This window comes from Apus apus, chromosome 1, assembly GCF_020740795.1.
Source record: "Apus apus isolate bApuApu2 chromosome 1, bApuApu2.pri.cur, whole genome shotgun sequence".
NCBI lineage: Eukaryota > Metazoa > Chordata > Aves > Apodiformes > Apodidae > Apus > Apus apus.
Genome location: NC_067282.1, coordinates 141,418,298 through 141,444,586, shown reverse-complemented (window position 1 = coordinate 141,444,586; position 26,289 = coordinate 141,418,298). Strand labels below are relative to the sequence as shown.

At 38.5% G+C, this 26,289-nt stretch overlaps 1 protein-coding gene across 8 annotated transcripts in view; it reads right to left on the bottom strand.

Moving 5' to 3' along the window:
- The window catches only part of DCP1B (decapping mRNA 1B), a 51,273-nt gene continuing 24,984 nt past the window's right edge, over positions 1–26,289 (bottom strand). For 6 of the 8 annotated variants that reach the window (XM_051607957.1, XM_051607971.1, XM_051607980.1 and 3 more), the window contains 5 exons: positions 24,718–24,853; positions 18,598–18,726; positions 17,010–17,846; positions 10,318–10,566; positions 7,765–8,484 (listed from right to left, as the gene is read on the bottom strand). In XM_051607957.1, the coding sequence (XP_051463917.1) occupies positions 8,404–8,484; positions 10,318–10,566; positions 17,010–17,846; positions 18,598–18,726; positions 24,718–24,853 (1,432 nt within the window). In that variant the 3' untranslated portion in view covers positions 7,765–8,403. Of the gene's footprint in view, positions 117–7,516; positions 7,587–7,764; positions 8,485–10,317; positions 10,567–17,009; positions 17,847–18,597; positions 18,727–24,717; positions 24,854–26,289 lie in introns of those variants that run through there. The other 2 variants (XR_007888368.1, XR_007888366.1) reach the window with 2 other exon arrangements.

Sequence of the window (26,289 nt, the reverse complement as noted above, 5' to 3'; positions counted from 1 at the left end):
TTTTGTTCATTTGTCTGGTCTATGACAGGCACAGGGCACAACAGGCTGTCACATCCCAGCCTGTGGAATGCTGCAGAAGAGAGAGGGGAAGGGATTCCTGCTGGGACACATAGCACCTGCAAAAAGAAAAAAGATAACATCAGAAAGCCGGTGTTTGTCAGGACTCATTTTTGGTCGCTAGGCTGCAGCTGTTGCCTCTCTCTGTTCCTTGCATTTTCCAGGTTTCCCCGCCTACACACCATCCTGATCTGTTATGAAGTGTTGCATCTGGGAAATAGAGCAGTTTACGCTGGACTGAGGAATTTTTCTGTTTGCCACAAACAAAAATGAAGTGACGGAGAAAGGAGTGAAGCCCCAGTGAGGTGCAACTGAGCATCAGACACCAGCTTTGCTTCTTGATTTCTTCTGTGACCTCCATGAATCCCTTATGGAACCACTTTTCATATCCATTTAAAATGGAGATAACATTTCTTTCTCTCTCCTTTGCAAGGGTAGTTAATATGAAAAGCACTTCTAGATACTTTGTCTCTATCCAGCTATTTGTCTAAAAGCACTTTTAGAGCCATGTTGAAGACATAGAAAACATATGTAAGAAATAGAAATACTTTAAATAATATAAGAGTTCTCATCCAAAGTTGTTTTAGTGGATTATGAAATCAACACTTCCAAAAAAAGGAGATCACTCTGGTTAAATATTGACCAGTGTCTGTGTCCATCCGTTCTGCACCTGAACCCACTCTCTTCATCACCCTCCCATCTGTATATTCAGACCTGCTCCCTCAGCAACAGTATAATTAAACATATTGTTACGGTGTGACAAGAAAAGCTCCCGAATATTCTCCATCTATCACCGCTTAAGCTGCTATTTTATTTCTGAAATCTTCCTGTTTCACAAGTGGATTTCTTGCACAGCAGCACTTGCAGAGTGCTCTGCTTTGCAAAGTGTGCTCTGCTTTGACTGCCTGCCAGTGTCACAGGGATGAGCGCTTCTTGTCTTCCTCTTTGGTCATCTGGTTGCTTCAATGCACTTGACACTGAATAACATTTGTCTGCTGTATTTAGCAGTCCTGTCCCCCCCTTCCCTTCCCTCATGCCAGGGATTAGCTTAGTATCTCATCTGAACTTTATTGGTCTCTAAATTCCTGCTTTTATACAAGGGAGTGAAAGTTTTCCTGAAAAAAAAAAATCATGGTTCATTCGTGCTTTTCCATACCCTGCTTCCTCTTCCAGTTGCCACACCTTCACTTCTGTCCCTGCAGGTGAGCTTTAAATTCCCAGCTTTCACTCTTGTTTATTCACTTTCTTTTCTTAGAATCATAGAATCATAGGGGTTGGAAGGGACCTCTGAAGATCATGAAGTCCAACCCCCCTGCTGCAGCAGGAACACCTAGGGTAGATCAGTTTCCTTACTGGATTTTCTTGAGTACACAGCCAGTGTTTCTTCATACCTCCCAGTCAAAGGAGTTAACTGGAAAATCTTCATCACCTTATGTTTCTATTAATTTCGTATACCCTTCCTTTAACAAAGTTCATGTTTTATGATTCCTGCTAAGACTTTTCTCAAATATAGCAAAGCTTTTGTTTGTTATAGGAGTAATCATCACCTTTGGTGCTGTTGTGAATGTCCATACAGTCCTAAGTTGTGGTACACATTTTTGGTGGGAAGTGATCCACTTGAAAGTAGTACATGGTGATGGGTTGTGCTTGTTCACATGGCAGACCAGGGCAAACACCTCCCTGCAAGCAGCTGCCTTGGAGGAACCTGAGGTGGGGATTGTAGGAATTGAGGCAGTGGTGGGAAAGAGGACACAGGTAGCCTGGAAGCACTAGGTTTTGGCCTTCAGGTGTAGAAACAGGGGCAGGGAAAGGAGTAGGACAAGAAGTTGAGACAGTAGGAACAAGTGGTTGATTGTTCTCTCAAACATAGCTCTGAAATAGAGGGGGATTATACCTCTACAGCCAAACAGCAAGTATTAATAAGTCTGGGATCCCTTAATTATGCTATGATACTGCAGCCTGACTGATCCTCTAATTCAGACTCTTGGCCACAGCTCACTGCACCCATGGAAGAAACCAGGTGAGGCAGGACTTCCCTGATAAGAATCCAAGAGAGAAGCCCCAGGCATAAAAACCCCCTTTCTTAGATGAATGAGAAATGCAGGAACTTCTACTAAGTGGTAGGTCTGGGGCTACTGCTCTAAGTGGAAAGAAGGCAGCTGTTAGTGAGCCAAGCTGCTAAGCAGCAGTAAAAATGAAGGCAAACAGAGCTTTTGTTCCCAGCCTGAGTAGCCCTACACTGGGAGTGCTGCCAAGAGCCTGCACACTCCTTTCCTCTCTCCCTCTAAATGTATTTACAGGCAGGTCCTGAAGAAAAAGACACAGATGGGCAGGTTTCTGAAATGACATAATAATAATCTCTCTCTCTGTTTTAGTACATTTCAGAAGTAGATTTTGGGTATTGGGTGCAGAAATACAGCACCAGTGGCTGTACCCACAGCTATGTGATGTGACAGAGATGCAGAGCAGCACAGCTCAAGGCAATGGGGAAAAACTTCTTTACAGTGAGGGTGACAGAGCACTGGAAGAGGCTGCCCAGGGGGGTTGTGGAGTCCCCTTCTCTGGAGATATCCAAAACCTGCCCAGACACTGCACTGAGTAATGTGCTCTGGGTAATCCTGCTTTAGCAGGGAACTTGGACTAGATGATCTCTAGAGGTCCCTTCCAACCCTGACAATTCTGTGATTCAGTGATGTGGAGCAGCTCTGCATTCAGCACATGGGCCTCCGGAGCAGGGTGGCAGTACCTGGGCAATGAAAACATTAATATTTTGTAGGATCTAACAACAGGATTAGCATCCCTCTGTGTACATGTTAGCAGCTGTAGGACTTTGCCATCATTTCTCACAGTTCCCTCATGGTCTGAAAGCAGGCTACTCTCTTGTTGATAGTACGATGTCATCCTTTCTATTTCTTGACTTTTGTTTAGGCACCGCATGCCAGAGGGTTTTTTCTTCTGCTTGTCTTGCCTAGTGGTGCTCATGTAGACACATTGTTCTGAATTCAGAGCTTACTTTGCTTTTTGTGGAATTTGTGTCCAAATATAGTAAAAAAGGCTTTTAATTAATATATGCCCCAAATGGTTTCAAATAGCTTTTTTATTTTTCTTTATTACATGTATAACTGAAGTTGCTGCTCTCAAAAACTGTATCATGATTTCCTATTGTGCACATCAGATGTTTATTATAAATTCAATAATAGGAAGTTTTTACAAAGTTGCTCACTTTTTAAAAGGAAGAAGCATAGAAATACTTGCAACTTAAATTCTTTCCCTGACAGCTATAAAGGTGTTCATATACTAGACACATTTTCTCCAAAACCTCTTCTTTAAAATGACCCAAAAATCTATTTTTTTCTCTCCTCTTTATCTTTCCAGTGCTCTTTTCCCTGTTTGTTTCAGTCATTTTTTTTCTGCTACACATAGAAAAGCTATCTGGTTCCTGCATTTCCCGTTCACTTCCATGCTGGGCAGATTTATACCGGAATAGTCTGTTCAGGTTTGATGGTTCAGTCACCACTAAATAATAATAAAAAAAAAATTAGGAAGGGAAAATTCACCCAAACATCTGCTGTATTGTGAGGAAAGTTAGTGGCTGACTGATGTCAGTATTGGTTTAGTACAAGAGGGGGGTGTGGGGTGTGTGTGAAGGCTGACTGAAACCCAGTCAATCTAATCTCCCAGGCTAAATTAGGTTTGGACTGAGACTTGTCCTCAAGAGGATCCTGTCCTTTCCACTGCCTCTGCAGAGAGACTGGAGGGATTAGGCTCCCGAACAGTAGGTACCCTTTGTAGAGGTATGTGCAAACACTTCCATGGATTTACACACAGAGCCAAGGCAGGGGATAACAACAAAGTCACATTCTGATCTTTAGGGCATCTTCTGAGTCTTAATGTCAGTGAAGAGGCAAAGGCCTTTAGATCAGTTTCACAGAAATTTCATGTCAGTTTAAGGCAGTACTGTAGCTCAAGCCTCCTGCCTCACTTTCCTCTCCCCTCATCCCACCCACTTATCCCCACAACTGCACACCCCTATCAATACTGACAGAGGTGCCTGGGCTGCTGCCCACCAATCTGATGTAGGTTAAAACCAGCCCAGGTGTGGAGGGAGTCTTCACCTGGACTAATCCTGCTGCAATGCATTTTATCATGTACCTGTTTTAATAAAAAAAAAATTAAAAAGGAGAAAAATAAAAGGGAAAAGGAAGGAAAGACTGGTATGGGAGCAGGGATGAGCAGCTAAGGGTGGGTGGCTGGGACAGGCAGCCTCTTCAGCAGCAGAGCCAGCTTAAAGTGTTTATAAACCTACAACCTTTCTTTCTTCATTGTCTTGCAGAACCATTTTCCTCCTCCTGTTTGTATATACTAAGCTCCCTCCTCCTAATATTCCCAACTCAGCTGTACACAGATTTACATCTAGAGGCCAGAATAAGCTTGCTAGAGATACCCACAGCAGTTTGGAAAAGGCAATGACTTGTAAGAGTCTCTTAAAAGTCCCTAGGATTAGCAGTAAAGTTGACTGTAGGTTGACTGAGGATTAATTTTTTTAGTGCATTATTCAGCTCCAGGACTAGAATTTTGCCCTCTTCTGAGTTTCAGGAAGCCCTCTGAGTAAAGCTGCCATCTAATAACATTTTCTGCATTAAAGCCTCAAATGCTCACTGAAAAATGTCTTTAACTTTGCCTTTTCCTCAGCAAAGATCTCCAAGTTTGCTAAAATATTAAACTATGATTTAAATATCCTAAACGGACAAAGACATCTAGAATACTTGTTGCTTTCATGACTGAAATTCAAAGCTCAACACGTTCTAAACAGGCTGTTAGAGGAGACCAAGCATCCTGACTATTCAGCTCCATCCTGCTCCTGGAAAATTATTTTGCTGTACAATTTTAATTATCCCCTTTGCAGCTACAAGTAGTAATATACAGAGGAGCAACAGAGCGCTAATGAATAAAAATCAAATTAAGGCTTTGAATTTTCTGTGAAAAGGGCCTGAGGAAAGATTTGGATGCCTTCACTGAATATTACAAATTTTCATTATAAATATGGACAGAGATCATGCTTCAGTGTTTCACTGATTTTCTACTCACTCTAGTTCAATAGGTATGGAATTTTGTAAGGATGTGGACAGTGATTAAGTGGAAATACACTGAAAACTAATAGCAATTCAAAGCTAACACAGGGATTAATGCATAAAGCACTGCTGCAACTTCTGGAATTCTTGCTAAGCTCCAATTTACAAGGTATTTATTCTACTGAAAGAAAAAAAAATCCAACCCAAAAATGTAGCAATATATTAAGGAATACACAGATTAAATATATATATATTATGCATAAATACTGTGGTAGCACCTGAAGTGGAGTTAATGTGATCCTTACATACCTTCTAATGTTCTGCTTGATAGTTTTTTTTTCCTTTTTCAGAACAAAAAAAACCCCACAAGTCCAAAGGAATACAATCCTGACTGCTGTGGCCTTTTCTTCTTCAAAGGACTTCCTAGCTTAAGGGCTTACTAGCTCTAACAGTGCCTTAAAAAATAAAACAAAATGTGAGAACTTGAGTGTTCAAAACACCACTCTAGTTCAGAGGTGATCCATCAAACCCAAACTAAACTTTCTGGTATAGTTTACACTATAAAATAGATCTGGCTGCATAAAGAGACTGTCCCAGATGATAAAAAGGATATTAAACAAAACATGATACCAAAAGGCAGAGATGAAGTTTTCAGTATTAAATGAAGATCCTCCAGCTTTTCCATGGTACTGGAAGGCTCTGACTATACTTCTAGAAAAAGCCTTTTTCTAAGACAAGTACTTCAGTTAGCAGATGCAAGGAGAAAGGGATACAGCACAGGTCTACACTCCAATATGAATCCAAGCTCAGTCTCCAATTCCCAAATGCCTCTGAAGAAGCAGCTCCTGCCGTCTGAAATGCAAACCTAGACAAGAAGTTTGGCTTCACTTCTCAAGATAATTCTCTCACTACTTTTCCTCTTCTGTTCATTGTCATAAAATTCAGAGACTTTCTTCCTGAGCCCGTTCTAGTTTCTTAACCCTGTTGTTCTCGGTTAACATGCAAGTCAACTAAAGCAGCACTCCCTTCATGAGGAACTCCACTTCTTTTATTCTGTCCACAAAAGGCAGGTTTATGCCTCCTGAACAATCCCAGAAATCCCTTATAGCACAATACAGTGAGAGAAATCTGACTCCGTCAGTGTTACTTGGTGTAGATGTGACCAGAAGAGAGGGCAGTGAGAAAGGACCCTGAATTAGCTCTATCCTTGTCTGCTTTAAGATAAGCCTCAGCTTGTAAAGCATAGTGCCAGTACTTCTCTTATCACAAGTATAAAAAGTTAACAAAAGAGGTTTTAAAAAAGATACCTTTACATTTTGTAAATTATATGCTAATCTGAAAAGCAATAAATAAGGATATTTTTTTAAAGTCTGCTTTCCATGTTTGTAAATAAAAATGTATCTCCTGTAACTAGAAAACAAATCACAGACACCGTTTGAGATGCTTAGGGATTTTTTTTACCCACCAGTTACAGAAATTCTACCTGTCAAATGAGGTCTTAACTATGTGCCCCCATCATCTTTAAATTGCATTCTTAGATAATCCAGCATCAGACACCAATTATGCATATATTTAGTCTCATACAAACTCTTTTGTGTAGATTCCAATTCCTTCCACACCAGTTTGTTCAGAAATTATACCAATTAACTCAGTTGAATGCCATAAATTATAATGGCTACAGGATTAGTATTAGGACCTGCTATCTTTAAAGCCTCCCCTTTCTGATATCTGTTCAGCATGTTCTTTTCACGGAATCTGCAAGAATTGTAGGCAATTTGGTAACAAAATGTAACCAGTATACAACCCACTTTCCACAAGCTACTTAGTGTAGGAAAAGTCTAGCAGTTTTGTAGGCACAAGTCTCTTTGGGTTATTCTGCTGTGTATAAAGTAGCTCTTGACTTTTTTTGTACTATTGATTTAGAGCCTTTCCCAAGGAATGTGAGCAAATCCACCCCTTGCCCCACCAAATCACACCCTTACACTAGAGAAAGGCCAGATGTATGGGGGATGGGCAAGTGTTTGAACAGTTACAACTACAGTAATTGTAACCTGCATCCTAATTTTCACTGAAGAACCTTCAGAGATGAGTTGAGCTCATAGTAGAGAAGAGTGTATACTCATTTATGGACTACAGATTGGGTTCTCTGCACCCACAAAAAAAGCCTTCTCAGCAACAACTCTGGGTTCCTGAACTGTAGTAAACTGGGACTCCAGCAGCAGATGCTAATAACAATATACATTAAATGTCTTTCAGTCATTTATTCTAATTGCTTGAAAACTTCACGTGTCTTCCGCCATGTGTAAAAACATTTTAAAGTCATACAAATACAAATGACCTAACAATTCTAAATACATAGTCCACAGTACAATAAAATGAAATCAGCATACAGTAGGGATTATGTCTTTTATTTTCTTTAGAAGTGGATCAATTAAATCACTCCGCTCCAGGAACACACTAAAAAAAAATAATAGGACTTTTACACCAGGAAGCTTCGCCCTTAACAAAGTTGTACAATGCTTATAATACTGCAGATTTGATCTGGAATAATAAAAACATGAATTCAGAGCCACCCCAGACCTACGGTTTTAGCAAGTACATTCACAAACAAGCCCTCCCCACCCCCCCCCCCCCGTTCTTCAAAACACCTGCAGAGTCCCATTTCTACAGCTAGCTAAAAATATTCTTGTTAAAATAGAAAAAGATTTTCCTACAAAAATTTGGGGGTAAGTCATGACATTTAACCTAAACTGCTTTGCAGACAACTAAGTACGATGATAGCTCAGTGTTCCCAAGACTTTCCAACAGTTCACCCGGATTTTCACGTTTCGAAAAACAGTCCAACATTGCCACCAGGTGGTCAGAGCTGGGCACGTTCATCGGTACAGCTGCATACGACACGTCTCAGAGAAAATCCACGAGAAAATACCTCGTCGATGAATAACAACACCGCAAGTCAAAAAGGAAACTGAATTCTGAGAACTCAGTCCTTATGCTGGGAAACCAATTTGAAGTACGGACCAATATAAGAAAAATAATTTACCATATTCTGTGATTAAGTCTTCGGTATCATGACACTCCCCTCCCTAAAGGCACAATCCATTTCCACCCACTTCTTTCTCAGTACAGCATGTACTTGCCCACAAGCAGAATCTACGTGTATGCAAAAAATGCCCAAGACCACCCACTTCTTCAAATGTAAACGTACTTGAAAAATTCAAAAGCTTTTTCCTGAAGTCCAGGGGGCAATAGAAAATGAATTTCAAATCATCTTTCACATGGACTTTCTCATTGCTGCCTTTCTCACACTGATGAGATATGCTTCATAAATAATATTTAAGAAGTTGTCATCATTCTGAAAAACAAAGCAGGTAATTGTTAGTGCACAATAGGTGTTCTTCAGTAATGAGATCGTTTTTTCCATTTAATGGATGCAATGCTTTTCAACCTTATTCTGTTTTTAGAAGTGAGCAATAGGAAGGCTATTTCATTTGCCAAAAACATGTATTATTTCCAAGCCTTTCTAACTGCCTTAGAAGAACTGGATGTGAATACAAACTTTATTGCAGGAAACACGATTATCTTTTTAAGAACTAGTGAGTACAAAGAAAGCAGATTTTCCAAACTCACAGTGGTTTTAACCTGAGTCCACTATTCTTGCATGATATTGCAGTGATGATACAGTCCTATAATTCCTTCCCTCTGCCCTCATTTACCTAGGGATTTCCTTAAGCAGGCTTCTCCATCAGGGCAGTGATAATTCTCAGCACGTCTAAAGGAACAATTAAACATACTGGCATTTGATCCTATCCCTAAATACTACCTGGCAAACCCCTGCATCTTGTTTAGCAACTTTAAACTTAATGCTCCTAAACCAATGCTGTTCTTCCTGCTCTGACGTTTGTTTAACATTTTCCTTCTGAAGATAATTATGCAAGAAAGTGTCAACCGACACTAAGAAACAATGTTCTAAGTATCTCAAGTAAGTTTATGAAGACAATTAAAACCCAGAAGATCAGGAGCACTTGAGATTTCAGTTCTATATAATGGAAAGAAACAGGTAAGAGATTGGCAGTATTCTCTCCTTGTAACTCTACCACCAGGAACAGCAGGGTCAAATATATAAGTACAGCTTCAGAGGGTAAAATCCAACTTTCCTTCACTAGCTTCTTTTTTAACTTCATACATATTTTCCCTACTATCCAGATACTCAAAGTATGTAAAGACAGGATAATGAGATACTTTTGTTTTTTAATCCCAAACTGAAAGTACAGGAGGAAATGAGAAAAGCTTCTGATTTGTTAAAGACAATATTTTCTTTCTGGGTCTATAATTTGTATCACATTTTAAGTGAGTAATTTCAATATTCCAATAATGACTTTGATTTTTATTCCAATGCTATACAAGCACACAGTTTTGGCCTACAAATTCGACCCTTATGCCTGTGTCTCTCTATTCCTCATGCTTTACAGTCAAGTCTTCAGTTATAAAAACCTCTCCTCAACCTCTGTTCTTCAGATATTAATCGCATGGCAAGTTAAGGAAAAAAATATTCATAATCACTCGCGTCATCCCAGAGCAGTAAACAATCATCTCATACATAATGGTGTTAATGCTTTGTCACATTTAAACCTGAATAACTGCAGCAAGAGCAATTTTAGCATTTGAACTAAAGAATAGCACTGAGTAGACTGAACTAACATATTTTTAGGTTATCTAACCCATATTTTGAAGTTACTTCCCTTCATCCTGCAATTTTCATCTCCCATCTGAATTCCTCTTACTTCACTGCTAACCTGCATCTCTGAAATATTTGGCAGCTAAGATAATCACCCATTATTTATCTTTAGCTAAAAATATAATAGATATCCCCCTGGCTCATAGGCTGACCTTATGAAGCTTTCAGTCATCTTGTTCTTTTCCATCAAATTTATTATCTTTCCTGAATCCAAAACCAGATGCATTAATCAAAATGCAATTAAGCAGCAGTGTGCAGGGAGAGGCTATCAGGTCTGTGGTCCATGCCATCCTGCTCCGTTAACATGTAGCCATAAATAGCACAACTTCCACCCTATAGTCTAATTACTCATTTAGCCTCTAGACAGATGGATGCAACCAATTATAGGGTGCTTATATCAAAATGGGAATTGGAATTTTAAGCAAAGTAGGAGTATTCTTGGTGCTTTACCTGGATCAGGTGTAAAAGTGTTTCCTGCAGCTGCATCTTTGTCACTGAGTTGCTGTTGACCACAGATGGCTCTGGGGTTTGCATGGGCAGGAGAAGGCTGGCTGAGCTAGCAGCAGGTTCTTGGTTTGCTGCTGTTAGCCTCCCACTTTCATTTGCTTTTGGTGGAGCAGGTGTGGACTGAGTGAACACCATGGGGGACATCAACAAGGTAGGAGTCAGAGTGGCAGGAATGCGTTGGGGTGAGATTACCTGTCCATATAAAAATAAAGTCATCTATTAAACTTATCTACTTAATTCTATGGGAACAATGATTATGAAAACTGCAGACTGATTGGCAACAGGTACAAAGACTGCTGGAGATTGATACAGTTATGTGAAACTCCAGGTCAGGACCATCAGTATGATCCATTTCCAGCTTAAAAGGTCTTCCAGCCAATTTGAGATTGCAGCAATGGTTTCAAGTGGGATTAAGTCTATCTGATAGATAAATGATCTTAAGGCAAGAGCATTTCGTTACAGAAATCATACTATCAAATATCAGCAACCTCTGAGAATGCAGCTGTAAAGTCTTCTACACAGGGACAGTAAAACAAAAAGTTTATTTTTTGAGAACATACACGCAGATATCACTATTAAAGACTAACTTTTACCTAATATGAGAGAGTATTTTCCAATTATAACTTTAAAATGAATTTATGTATGTATGTATATTTTTTTTCTCATTGTACTTAAGGAGAGGGGAAAGAAAGCAAATTAAGTGAATTATCTGAAGAGCCACAGTGAACTGGTGGCACTGTCAGAAACAGAACCAACTCCTAACCAATACTCAGCTAACAAAACCAAAAAAGTCCTCAAAGTGAAGGAAAACTTTGGTGCTACAGTAGTTCTGCAAGTTCCCTCAATATCATATCCATGCCAACCTGCAAAGATAGGTGTCAAATAATTTAACTTTCAAATTTTGCAATGCATCTTGAAACTGTAAAACTTGCAGGACTAGCAAATGCTATCAGATATAATATACAACACAATAAAAAGTTTATTCAGTCAGTCTGCAGATATTTGAGCTCTTTCTGGGTAATTCCAGTAGTAAATCTTAATCCTAATCAGCCATCTTCTTGCTTTTTTAAAAAAAAAACAGAACATACAAAGGAATTTATTTGAGCTCAACAAAACTCTTCTCTTTTGGACTGGAGCATGATCTATTGCTCCTACATGAAGGTGAAAGGCTACTGAATCACTCTCTTCTGTGTCCAGTGTTATATTTCAATTTTGAAGAAAAATCGAAATTAAGAAAATAAACCTGATGTTTATCTCCTAGGTATACAAAACAACATAGGTTAACACTAAAAAACATTAATATTGTTGTAGTTTTTCTTACTCCTAATTATGATTGCTCTACACAAGACGCTTCTGAACAATGTTACTTAAACTCCAATACAAAGAGAAATGGAAAGAAATTATGAGGACTGAGATCTCATGTTGTTTTACACAAAATTTAAGGAAGCAGAAAAACTAGGGGTCAGGAAAGACTCATGGATATTAGAAAGCATGCAATATGCAAAAATCTCCCAGTTCAAGTTTTAGGTAAATATTGTTTCTGTTTCTCAGATACGGAGTACTACTTAAAAATTAAACTCTTGACCTTTTTTCCTACCCCATAATATATAATCCTAACAGCAATCCTCAAGTCTGTGTTACAAGCTCCTGAATGAGTTAAGGTATCCCTGACTCACTGTAGGTCTGCTTCAAACAGAAAGGCAGTGCTTATGTCTGTGTACCTATGCTTGAAAATCAATGTTCATTTTAGAAGAAAACCAGTAGAAGTCCAAAGTGACATCCCTCTGTGGAGTGAAACTTTCAGACAGTGCACAGATGTTGTCCTATAAGTGAGAAGATTGTTCTCCTGCCTGTGGAGGACTGACTACCTCCAGACATAAATCACAATGCTTCTGCTCTACTCTTCCATGCAGCTGAGACAACTTCTCTTTAATTTACCTCAAGTAAAGCTGGCAGGGTTTGCTTAAACTACATGATTCTTCCTAATGGGATTTGAAGAATGCATATACAAACAGCTCTCCAAGGGCAGGAACCTCAAGCAAAGGGATGGTGGTGAGCAGCTGGAGGAGATAAACCGTCCCACTAACACAGCTGAATCTATGGCAGACTGCATCAAAGACCTAGATAATGTGTCCTTTGAAACAACAAGACATTTCTCTCTTGAGTCCAAGGCAAATAAACAAAGCCTGAGACAAACTGTGCTTTTAATAATATACAGCTACTACAGTCAGAAATGTATAATGTTGCAGTTTAAAGGACATATGAAAAACTATTTGCTTTCCCTGGATAGAAACTGTTTGTTGGGGGGACTTGCCAAGCATATGGAAGCTATATGGAATAAGCAATGTTGCCATCTACCGGTGACACTGCTAATATCTACAGGTTACTGCAAAACTTAAAATATTTGTGTCAGAATATAAAATATATTTATCTTTTTTTCAGTGTATTGCATTTGTTTTTGTATGCAAACATTGAAATGTATTTTTTGCTAGCAGTTCATGCTCAAAGCTTCTGTCATTTAACAAACATTTTTAACATAAACATTTTTTTTAAAAAAATACAATTTTTCATTTTAGATTTCGTTTGGATCAACTTCAGTCACTGGGACAACAGACACCCACCAGAAAATGGGATGTTGATCTTGGCACTACTAGTGGAATTCCTAAAGCACCAATACTTTTGCTGAAAGCACTGAAAATGCTCTGTAGGAATGTAACAGCCTTTGGCCCAATCTTCTCGCTTTGAGTAACTTCTCACAAGACACAACAGCCCTTCCAAAATGCTGTTGATCAACTTCTTTCCCACAGAACAGAACCTGAGTTGCTTGTTCATCCAGACTCTACTGAATTATCTCTGGCTTTACCAGGATAGCACTTAAACCTCTGAGTCACTAATAACAGAGTAGCAGTCTACCGTCACTTGTTCAGCAATGAAGTAAGAACAATGAAAATGTGCAAGCTAATTGTTGCAGCATATTGTATTCCCTCTCTGAAACACAAATGCTCACTAAGATATCTGTTTGATATTCTGCGTGGCTGCTGCCAGCTAGATGACATGATAGCTGGCAAATGCACTTAACACCATAAACTAAGGAATGCATTGGATCTCCTGTAGGGAAACTGGCACCCACTGTTGCTTCCTACACATGCAGAATTCCACGTGCATCAAATGCTCCTCTAGAACATCAGCACCTGGTTGGGGTACTGTGGGCCTCTAACTATTTTTAGTAGCATTTCTTAAAACTAAGAACATTTTATCTAAGAATGACTGAGGAATTCTAAAGACAGTTATTATTAAAATTAAGCTGGCTACAATGCTAACATTGCTTTGTCTTTCAAGTTTAGTTCAGAATTTTTAAATTGATGTTTTACTACAGAATATTAAATTACTTTTCAAAACAAGTTTAATCCACCTCCTATACATGCTTACAGTCTTGTGTTGAAACTGAAGTGAGGACAATTGAGAGGTAACAGTGTGATGCTCACACCAAAGATACTAGGTACCATGCACATATTCAAAAGATGTAACACTATTTACAAAAAACATCATTGATGGAAAATGCTCCAAGAAATGAGAAAAATGGGATGCAAGATAAGTGGCCTTCTAAAGAAAAGATAAATCTGTGTCAAGGTTATTGTAAGCACTTTTAAAACCATAATTCTGATTAACATAAACACTTAAGCATGCATGTATCTGTAATCAGGGTAACTCATGCCTGGCACTGAGCATATGCTTAAAAACCCACTGCAGATGAATGTTTTTTATTGTATCTTAAGCACACGTTATTCACTGTTTGCATAAGGAATACTTCATGAAATACATGGAATAGGGCTGGCACCAGACCAGACTGAATGCTTCTAAGTATTATTCTTTATTCTTCAGCTTTTTCTTTTTTTTTTTTTTTTTTTTGGTAACTGGTCTCTTCCTTTCCGTGTGGGAGATCACAGTTCTTACACCATATGGAGATGCAGCAGAAGCCAATTTAAACTTGGACTTGTAATGTGTCAATTGTGGAAAAGACTATTGCTTTCATTTTCTTAGTGCTGCTGATGGATCCTGTGTGTTCCTTTAATAGGATTTTTCCAACAACAGACACTGTCCAGATACCTTTCTATTCCTGTCAGACTTTTTTTGAATTTGCTTTTTCTGTATGCTGAATTATAGTAAAAGAGGAAATATTGAAAGATAAATAATTACAGAGAACAAACCTTGCTGCATTTGTTGTCAGAATCTGCTTTGATCAATTTTGCATGAACATGTGCAGATACATTTGTGCCAATTTAATTTCACTCAAATGTCTGTCTGCAGGCATGGTAGCACTTAAAGCCTTTCGTCTACAGCAAGGATGATATTTTAAAAAGATTAATGTTGGTTTTAAAAGTTGTTTCAAACTTCTACCTTCCAGTTTGTTTTCAAAAAGTAGGAAGAAGTGGCTAATATGGCATTGCACAGGAATACAGGCTTATTCCTTCATTTTTAGCCCCCTCCCATTTTTTAATTTTTTTTTTTTTTCAATCTGCTGCACATAGAAGAGGCCAATCCTTCCAGATTGCAGAGCTTTAGGTGTCCTAAACAATAATTAGTCTTACTTTCATCATCATTTTTATTCTATGCATTCAGCCTCATAAACAACACAAAATGTGTTGGAAGAACTGCATCTAATACTGTTTTGATAGCAGCTGTGGCTGTGTCAGTCAATAAAGCCACTCCTAGGCAGTCTGCATCTACTCGGGCTACTCACAGCCACGCAAAGTGAGACTGAAAGTTTCCTTAACTGCTTTTTTATTTTATTTTACTTTTTTTTTTAATTTAAGGCAAACTTGTAGCAATAGTCACACTGAATGAGACTTGCTCCAGTGAATATTTTTCTTTTTTTTTCAAGCTATTGTTCTACTCATACTCAAGCATGAAATTATCAAAACTGCATTATGTCAGATCTCAGTAATTCCCAGTGCATATTGCAATTAATGCTGGCATCATTTTCTACTTCAAATATACAGAATCCTTAGCCATATCAGCATCAACATGGATTTTTCATTTGAAAAATGTATCAGCATATTTTTTCAATGCATACTGGCTTATAATGTATAATCTGGTGCTTGCTTCATTTTACTTTTACCTTCAATGAAGGAATGTCTTATGTCTTCATGCTGTCAGAATGTTTACCAGTGAATCAGACAATGTATTTAATTTATAGCAGGCAATTTCCATTCCCAGTGACAACAGAAGTAGTTTCTTGTTGACTCTGGATCCTCTTTTTATTCATTAGCACTCCACTGGAAAGCCATGTTAACATCTGCAAGCAACTGATCTTGAATAATTTCAATGACTTATCCCCCAAAACTCTTTCACACAGATTCCAAGTCATGCTGCTTTAATTCAAATAATAAAAATAATGATGACTATTTGCTATATCAAATTAATCTTCCTCTGATCCTGTCATCAAATCAGAAATCTCGACCTGTCAAACTGTTAGTGATTGTTGTGGCCCTTAATTATTAAATGACTGTGCCAGCCTCTTCTCATGGAGAATAACTTTCTAGAATAAGCAGGATTCTTGGAGTATGCCAAAGTATTCTGTAGTCTCTCATTCAGCTTTTCAAGAAGTTGCAACAGAATAACAGCTTTTGAACTTCACACTGAAAAGGTGCATGCTTTATCATTTGGATAAGTAACTTCTAGACTCCAGTACAATACAAGTCAGACTGCAGTACAAGACAAGTCTTGTGGACAGTCTGTCCACAATCTGAGAAGTTACAAGGGGCTTAGATGCTCGCTCTTCCCCAGATAAGACATTTAAAGACATTCAAATGTAGAAGATCCTACAGAACATGAAGATCATAACAGAGACAGTAGTTTTCCAGGATGGGACATTTTACAACGGCACATGATGCTTTTCTGAAGAACAGAAAAATGCACTCATGAGAGAAACACCTCTCTTGACACCTCCAGAACGTTTTAGGACACCGATCTGATTTTTGGAAGCATAATCACCAGAATAAATGGTTTCGGTTTGGTTTTTTTTAAGGCATTCAGGAACAGTATCTTTTTTCAAATGAATACGCAGCAAATTAAAAAAACAAACAAAAAAGCTAACAAATAGCTAGAAATAGCAGTTATGGTAAATTCAGCAATGTACAAATACTTCAAAAAGCTGCTGTTAGAAAGTATGTGACATTTTAAGCACCTTTAGCCCTTTCAGCTACTAGCACACAAGGGAATGCGTACCTGGACAGAGAAAGCCATGACTAATTTTGTAAGAAAAACTAATTACTAAACCCAAAATATTACACTCAATACCAGCAATTACACACAACTGCCTGAGACCAAGTATGGCATCTGAAAACTAGGTGGCTGTTCAAAGCCTCTCTGGAAAAACCCAAGACTGCAGTATTTTTGGTCATTATTGATATGCAAGGCATAGCCTTCAGTATTTATAATATCACAGCTTGGTAAAATGTAACTTACTTGATGTTGTTAAATTATCACCTGCAAAATGAATGATGTGCAACACATAGTAAGGTAGTAACAAGGATACACTGGCCAAAACAAAACAAAGGCTAAGCCTACAAAACTTTGAGTTCAAATGATTACTAAATATTCATTTATTTTAAATTCAGAAGTTGTTAATTTACCTGAAAGAGAGAGCTCTGCTTTTCTGTACTCGGTGCTTTTTCTATCCAGGAATCCAGTGGTTTCAGTGTATTGGTATTCTGAGTGACAACTGGAAACTTAGCTGCCAAAGTTGGTCTGCTGGACACATGTAACTGTTCTTGTTGCACTATTTGGAGTTTTTTCAGTAACTCTTGAGGTGAGATCACTCCAGAATTGGCTGTTTGACTGCCAGTGAGAGAAAGTGGCTGTCTAGGAAGTTTGGATTGTTCTTTACCAAGTGTTTGAGACTCTAAAGTCTGGCCTGGTAGGGAACCATTGAAATACACCAAAGGTGGCTGGCTCATTGTGTTCACCGGTGCTGCTGGTGCTCCAACAGCAGCAGGAGTCCTGCTGAACACAGAAGCTGTCGAGTTCACAGATCCTGTTGCACTGGGCTCCATTTTAGTCACTGACCCTGACTGACCCTGTAATTTCTGTAATAAGCTCTGAGTGCCAGCAGTCTCCTGAACTACATGAGATGTTGCAATACCATGAGAAGTCACAGGCTGGAAGAGTCCTGTGAAAGTCTCACCCACAGGGTGGATATTGCCATTTTCACAGAGCCGGTTCTCAGGAAATTCAGCAAGCGGATGAAGGTCTGTCCCACGTACCATAAGCTTCTGAATGGCAGGGCAAAGCTGCTTCTCTGCAGAGGGAGAAAGCCTGCTAGGTTCTTCGTAGGACAGTGAACGTACCACACCCTGCCTAACAGGAAGATTCTCTTGATGCTGTTTAGTAAGTGGCTCTGAGACATCTGGCTTTTCTTGTTTCCCAAACAGTGCTGTCAAAGACAAGTGCTGTGGTTCAGGATCCACATTCTGTGAGGGGCAAAGGAAAAAAGAAAACATAGTTCCCTCATGCATAGGTCACATTAAGTGGTAACAATATCTAGCCAGCAGCATTCAAGGAAAAGCCAAGAAAACTGCTACGCTCTTTTCTCCTAAGAGATTTTTTAATAGTTTTGTCACATAGGAAGGGCAAGAAGACAGTTGGCAAGTTGCTCACATGGGAGAAAAACAGTGAGAGAAAAAATAAATAAATCTGAGAGATAGCAGTGGCTTCACGTTAGATACCATGAAAGAGCATCTTCCCCCTCAGCCAGCAGTACAATACTACTAAATGACAGAAATCTCCCCTTGTGTGAAATAGGGTCACTTCTTGGGCATCTCCCTGTTACAGCTGAATTCAGTTCTTAGGATTTTGCAGTGTAATTGATCTTGAAGATATATCAAGAGACCTTTCTCTCTTTAGATTAACTGAATTCACCTAAAGAAAAAGAACACAGAAAATGTGGTCCAGCAATTGAGCAGACCAGCCTGTGATCAAAGTAGCATCTGAAAATCAGAAGACTAGTATTTCTTTATTGCATCAGGATAGTATGCCTGTAATTTACATGCTTCCACATCATAAGGTGGGGGTTGGCAACTTCATATAGAACAGATTAGTTTTGAATTGAAATAATTCCCTGCTGTGGTTCCATCTCAAATTTCTGCACTGACCTTCTGAATCAAAAATACTCCTACATGGCTACTCAAGCAGCACTAGTCAGAAAACACACAACCATTTTACCTTGCTTTGCTGAGGTATTCGTTGATGCTGATTTTCACTAGGCTTCACTGGAATTGGTTTTATTAGGTTGGGGTTGTTATAGATTGCAGAGGAACTGGTTATTTGTTTTGGCTCTGAGCAGGTCTTACACTGTAACAGAAAAGAAGTATTTTTTAGTAAGTGGGACAATATCTCTTCATGTAGTTCTCCACTGTAGTAAACCCAGACATAGCCAAGTACTCAATAACCGAAAGTATCAGAGGCAGCACTGATTATGAAATGTTATGCTATTGAAAGAACTGTCACAACTGCAACCTCATTTTCTAAAACCACAAAGCATATTTAAAAATAAACACATGATTCCAAGATTCCCTGAATATGAGGCTTCCTTGTAATTTAAATCTCCATTCTCTTTCTTACCTTCTGCTCTTACAGCACTTAAATATTTTATTTTTTTAACAAAAAAGCACCTTAGAAACCAAGCAACAGACATGCATCAGTAGGCAGCTAAAAGTAGTTTAGATACATGAAGGACTGATGTGCCCATTAAGAACATTTAAAGTACTTTTCATTAAAAACTGGAATTATAACTCAAACTCTTTTACGTCACTATTCCACATTGTGGGAACTTGGAAGATTAATATATTCACACAGAAACATAATTAGAGATATAATCAGTTTGTAGAATCAGCATATTTTCTTACTAAATATGACAGGATTAATAACAATATTTGTAAAAGGATGGGAAGAGAGAGATGACTGAAAGTGATCAGGGACATGGAATGACTGACATATGAAGAAAGAAGGTCATTATTTAATTCAGAAAAAATGCACAGAAAATGCTGCCTGAAAGGAAATAAGAAATGGAATAGAAAAAGGTGAGTAAGATGGTCTTATTTGCATTGTACAAAAAATAAGAATATAGTCAATGGAACAAGAAAGGCATTGGGTATAAAAGGAATGCTATTGTCAGAAGAAAACAGTATATTGGAAGTACTGTCACAATTGAAACCAAGAAACCACAAAGATTTTTAAAATAATTATCTAACAAAAAGTTAAATCTATCTAACAAGAATATTCATAATTAAGTTACCTGAATTTGATGGCCTCTACATTTTATGCTACAGGAGTAATAGTTGGGTAAGGAACGATCAGTTCTGGTTTCTCATTCTTTCCTCCAAAGAGCCCAGTCTTGTGCATTACTGGGGACAGAACTCTGGACTGGACAGACTGTCATATGTACACACAGCAGAGCCACTGCTGTGCAATTATGAAAATGTAAGTATCTTTTCCAGCACTTTCCAAGAAAACTCCTTAGGATCCAAATGTGAGAAAATAACCCCCAACCTCAAGCATAAAAAACTGATCACTTGATCAATTTCTGGCACCTGCAACAATAAACACACATTGGTTCCAGGGCCGTTCAGTAAAACACAACTTGAGTGGCTCTAGGAGGTACTCAATACCTTCTTTGCAACACCTGACCTCAGGAATCCCAGGCCACTGAGACTGGTGGGAAAGTCTGGAGTGATGAAAACTTACCCTCGGTAAGGAAGGGTCAGGTTAGGGAGCATGTAAACAAACCATACGTACACAAGCCCATGGGACCTGATAGGATGCATTCACAAGAACTGAGAAAGTTGCCTCTCTCATTGCAAAACCACTTGTGATTATTTTTGAAAGGTAACAGCAACTGGGGCTGGTTCCCGAGGACTGGAAGAAAAGAAGGGCAAGAAGTAGGATTTGGGTACTTCAGGCTGGTTTACCCCACCCTGATCCCTGTGAAGGTGAAGAAAAAAATGGCTTCCTACAGGAAGCTGTTTCTAAACATATTGAGAAGAAAGCAATTAGGAGTAGTCAGTGTGGATTTACAAAGGGGGGATCCTGCTTGATCAACCCAATAGCAGTGAGATGACTGGCTCAGAGGATGATGGGAGAGCAGTGGATATTGTTCACCTTTACTTTTCCAAAGCTTTTGACACTGTCTCCCATAATATCCTCAAAGACAAAGTGATGAAATGCAGACTAGGTATGTAGACAGTGATGTGGATGGAAAACTGTTTGATCTGCTGGACTCAAATTACGTTGGTATGATGTCCAGCTGGAGGCCAGTCACTAGTGGTGTCAAACCCCAAGGTTTGACATCAGGGTCAATATTGTTTAATATCTTCATGAACTACCTGAATGATGACGAAGAGCAAGTTTGCATACAATGTAAAACAGGAATGTACAGTGATAGATAAGTGATTGATAGACCATGTGGTTGTGCTGCCATTCAGAGAGACCATGACAGGCTGGAGAAATAGGCTAACAGGAACATGAAGTTCAACAAAGGGAAACTGAGGAATAATAACCCCTTGCAGTACAGGTTGGTGCTAGCTGATTGCAAAGCAGCTCTACAGAAATGGACCTGGGTGGAAAAGTAGCTGAGTATGAGACAGCAACATGCTCTTGTGGCAAAAGAAGGCCAAGAACATCCTGAGTCGTGTTAAGCAGAGCATTGGCAGCTAATCAAAGGAGGTTCACCTCTGCTGAGCACTGGTGAGACCACTGGTTAGGCCCCTCTATTGATCACTGCAGTGCAACATCAGTTCTGGTCTTCCCAGCACAAGAAAGACACAGACACTTTTTTGTTTAACATGATGCATAACATACTTGCATATGAGTTCTGCAGAATTAAGATAAATCTATTTGGCCCTTATTTCTCCAGGATATTTTAACAGGCTGACTTCTTCAGAAACCGTAAGTACTTTAGATTCCACTGTCATACTCTGCACGATCACTGAACTAAGCATATAAAAATGAAGTGAGAAGCAGGAGCGTTCAAGAGTTATCACTATATAAGCCTTTTCCAGACCAAATTCCTAAGCAAAATGAACAGCAGTACACACAATTGCCTACAGACAATTACACTGACCTGACTTGGTATCATTCCCACGATCTGGTAACATGGTTAGTAGGCTGCAATCAAATACAGGGAAGTGTCCTGAAGATAAAAAAAACCACAAACCCTGTGATGATTTCTAAGGACTCTGTAACTACTGGAGCTCAGAATATAAGGCCATTTTGGCAGACAGGTAGCATGGCCTTACTGATGAGCAAATAAGGAGCACCAATATGACATTTTAAGGAACTGTCAAGTGGACAAGTAAAAAAGGTCTCAGATGCCATGATCATTAAACAGCAAAAAGCAGCATGAAAGAAATGTCACCATGCTGTTTAGTGATAAAACCAGAAGAGTACTCATCAGTTACTTCTGATGATTACAACATCTTGTGTCACAGATTCGTCTTTAAGTCCCGTGTCTTGCTCACACTCCTACAAAAGATGTGTAAGAAATCAAAAGGTTCTATGATCAAGTAAAAAAAGTGCTAAGCAACACTGGAAAAAAAACAGACATATGTGGTAAATGTCAATCAAAAAGATTAAGCCCACCACTTAGGATGTTTTAGGCAAGTCTGGTATAGTCAGAGACATGTGAGGCAAACAAACTCCTCTATGTTTTAAGATTTCATAGTCTACCATAGTCTGTTTTCATATAAAGCTCAAACTAAACAGAATGTTGTCAAAGGAAACAAGCAATAGGCAAGCATGGTATCTCAGTATTGCAGTTCATCTGAAGAAAATGCCATGCCACAATTCAATTTTGTGCCTGACTTTGAGACACGAGCTGCAAAGACTTATCAAGTTCAAGGAGGAGATGCTAGAAGAAAAGGCAAGAAAGCCAGCCAAGACTTGATGGAACTTAGAAGGGTTTTGTACATGGTTATGATGAAAGCAATGAAGTTTTGAAGCGGTCAGAGCTCAAGCACAGAGCTAAAAAGCCCTGGGATATTAAGTAGCTGATGCAAAGCAGCCATATATTAGACTGTTCATTAGTGTTGTCTAATGTACACATGAAGGTGTACAAGGTGCTCTGCAGAAGAGAGGAGCTAAGGAGGACAAGAACCGTCTCAAAGATGAGCAGTAGCAGAAAGGATTTCCAGTCAGAGCTCTGCTTAAATGAGACACACAGAAGCAATTCAGACTTTTTAAGAATAGTAGTATAGACTCTGCATCACCCGTGATGAGTATGGCAAAGTGCCCTCAGGAAAACTAGGCTTCCTGGATCATCCTACTATCAAATCTTTTACACACTTAACCAATCGAAAGCTAAAGCACCTGAAAACTTCAAAACTCTGTACCTGTTTGTACTCTGTACCAGGGCAATACCACTGGAACATTCTGCTGAAAGACAGCGAAGAAGCAGTCAAAGAACAGAAACAGAAGCGCGCAGGCCACACCTGCTTGCTACCAGAAATTGTTCTTATCAAATTGATGTATACAGTGAGGTAATTAATAAGGAAGCTTAAGTTATTTGGGGCACATCAAGCAGACAAAGGATGTGCACCTCGTCTGACCTTTAAAAGATCAAACGCAGTGTAGTAAATGGGTAGATGCTATAGAAGAACTATGCAGGACAGAGCTAAAACCAGAGCTTATCTTGTAGTACAAGACAAGGCACAGTGGTTGAAGAGTTATTTCATAACTGATTTCAGCACATCAGTATTGTAAGCCACAAGTCATAGACTGGCAAGGATGCAGATGCCATAAAGCAGCCAAAAAACCATGATTGTTGTGAAATATATTTACATTAAATAAAAAAATGGTTGTCATTGCCTTTATTTATCACATTATTATTTCAAATTATCCTAATTTTATATTGCTAACCAAAGAAGAAAAATCCCACATATCCAGTTCTTAAGAGGTCAGATACTCCCAGTACTCATGTCCCAGATGAAGAGGAAGATCTCATGTTATTTCCTCAGCAATCACTTAAATGCAGAAAAATTAAAGCTGAAGTAAGAAGCAAATTTGTAAAAGATCTTATTTGCAGGAGAAATTTTTTAAAAACTTATTTCAAAAACAGATCTTCTAGCATTTCTTCTCCTTTGCCTTGATTTTATGTGTGCTCATAGAAAGATGAAAGGTAACCTTTTTAAAGATTTATTACCTCCTTCTCAGAGAATTTGAAGAGAGCCTAAAGTTTTTGCAGATTCCCAGTTACAGTATTTTTAAGATGATTTACTGAAAACTGCTTAAATATTTAATAATATCTCAAATCACACTTTTTAATGCCAAGACTAGGTACTGATTCAGTATTAAAACACAGAAAAGATACCAGGTTTTGGAGGTGTTTGTCCACTATAATACATTAAATCTCTATTACATAAAATTTGAAGGTCTTAAGCTTCAAAAGAAGCTACACCACAACAAAAAAGGGCTATGTTTCCCATACCTCAAACAGTTTTCTATTATTTTTCTGAGGAACTTAGTAGTAGCCACATTTCAGAAAAATTAACTTGTTCTCTCTGTAAATTGCTTATGTTTAAGTTATATATACATTTATAGACTCAGAACACTTATGAGCTTTATTATTGCATAACAACACACATGAAATACAGGAAACAGCAGTAGGAACCTGCAGGCTCTGTAACAATTTGCAGTATATATATGACTAGTTAAAGTTATTAGATTTTTAGTCCCCAAAGTAAAACATTTTTGATTGCTCAATAATACAGAGCATTATTAGTCCATTAGTTACTTCTTTATTTAGAAGCCTCAGAAGATCAAAGCAGCACATGGGCTGAAATCATACTACATTTCAACCGTTTCATTTCTTTCCATTAGTATCTGAAAGTAGCTAACAACCACAATTACAAGCAGTAACTTCACTGTTAATTGTCTTCTCTGAAGGAAGTTACTTGTGCAAACCACAGAAACTACTAGAAGGTTTGAATACTCCAGCCAGAAAGTGGACACAGCTTTCGGGTGCTACTCAGTACAGGAGCTCTAAAGGTCAAAATGAAAGCAAATTTATACTTGTTCTTACCTCCCAGTATTCAACAAAAAAAAAATTAATTATATACACACTCTCGTTTCAGAAATTTTTACTGCTGGCATTCCTTTTTTTGAATCTTTAGCAAATTCAGACAAAATTTTTCTACCAGCCACTTCCACACAAAATGAGAGAGCACACTCCCAAAATCAGTTTCACTTTGAGTCAAATTATTTTAAAATGTTTAAAAATGTAAAGTGTGAGCAAGCTGGCATGCTAGTGTCACCATAAAGAAATGTCCTCTTTTTACAGACTGGTCTCACCTTGGTATACTCATCTTTGGCCTTGGTAAGCATCCGTAGGATATCCACCTCTTTGTTATTTGCAGAATTCATAATCATTGGGGACAGTCCTGTTGCTGTGCCCTGCTGTGCTTTGAATTGCTCCTGCTGAGTTAGGCTGAAAGTTGGAAGTGAGAGGAGAATATACGAGACAAAAGCCAGATAAAATAGAAAAAGTTTAACCACAGTTACTTTACAATAATTAATCAAAACTCACGTATTTTCTTTTTTACCCACCTACATTAAAATACGTGTAAAAAACATCTCTATTAAAAGATCAATATTAAAACATAATTTGACCAAGAGTGAGATTAATTTTCTCCAACCTTGAAAACATTAGGCTATAGATAAAAATTTCTGTCACTCAGTCACAATTTCTATACGCAGAAGGAGCAGGGAATTTACGGTGTTATTCAGTTCTGCTAGTGGTGGAGGATGGCAAACACACACAAATCAGTCATTAACTACTATCAAATGACCAATTTCCTGCCCCAGCTGTTTTATTATTATTGTAGAATGCTGAGAATTAAAACAAGCAGCCAATTGGCTGAGTGACAGGGTATTTTTTATCTATATGCAACACTGCTATTATAAACCACTACACGTGGTTTACAATTGCATGAATCCTTTGAAAACTAGTTTTTATTGTAGTAAATTACCAGTTTCAGAGTACCTAATCACCACCAACCGAAACTTGAGCTAGTTAACTAGAATTAGCTGTCAAAAACCTGGGTTTCCTAGGGTTTATTACTTCTGTATATTCATTCCCATCAATTATTTCTTGGATCAAAACTGACTCATTTTAGAGCTGTAGGATATACAGTAAAACCAACAAAAACCCCTAAACAAACCCCCACCATTGCCACAGTTTGTGTTTCGCAATGTTTTGTCACTGCGAAATGAAAAGCAGCAGGTCTTGCTTTAAAAAGAGATCTAGAGGAAACATGACTACCTTGCCATCCAGTATGTTATAACAAATCCTATCTGTAACATAGGGGTAGAAGAGTTAAAGCACTTTGCTACGGACTGAGATGTGTGAGGATGAGCCTTGTTTGCACTTGTACTGCAGGACTCTTAAATGGGCTTTTGGGCACTTGGTAACTTTGGCAATCAAAACTGATGTCACTTTCTCAGCATGCTTCTGGCTACAGAAGCTGTTAAGACTGGGACAGATGACCTGGAAAGGCAGAGATTCACAGGTCTGACAGTGCCTTTGCATTGCGCTCTGTTAGTACTTAATGTTGTCTGCTTGTCTGTATCTGCCTCCCATGGCTTTTCTTGGGATGACAAAGACCAGACTCTACGTCATCTCTCCTCCTGTCCCTTGAAAGAATTGTGACACAGTGATATGTCCAACCCTGTATACCACATGCCACCAGTATTTTAAATCTCTGCCTGTCCCTATTGGGTCATTCTACTGTATCCTCCACATTATACATCTGAAAAATTAGATTGCATATGTTGACAAAAATCTGTAAGGCTTCAACTCCTTCCTCTTCCAAACAAACACGAAAAACTGCAGAACAGAGTCATAAGAAAGGGATCATTGCAAAC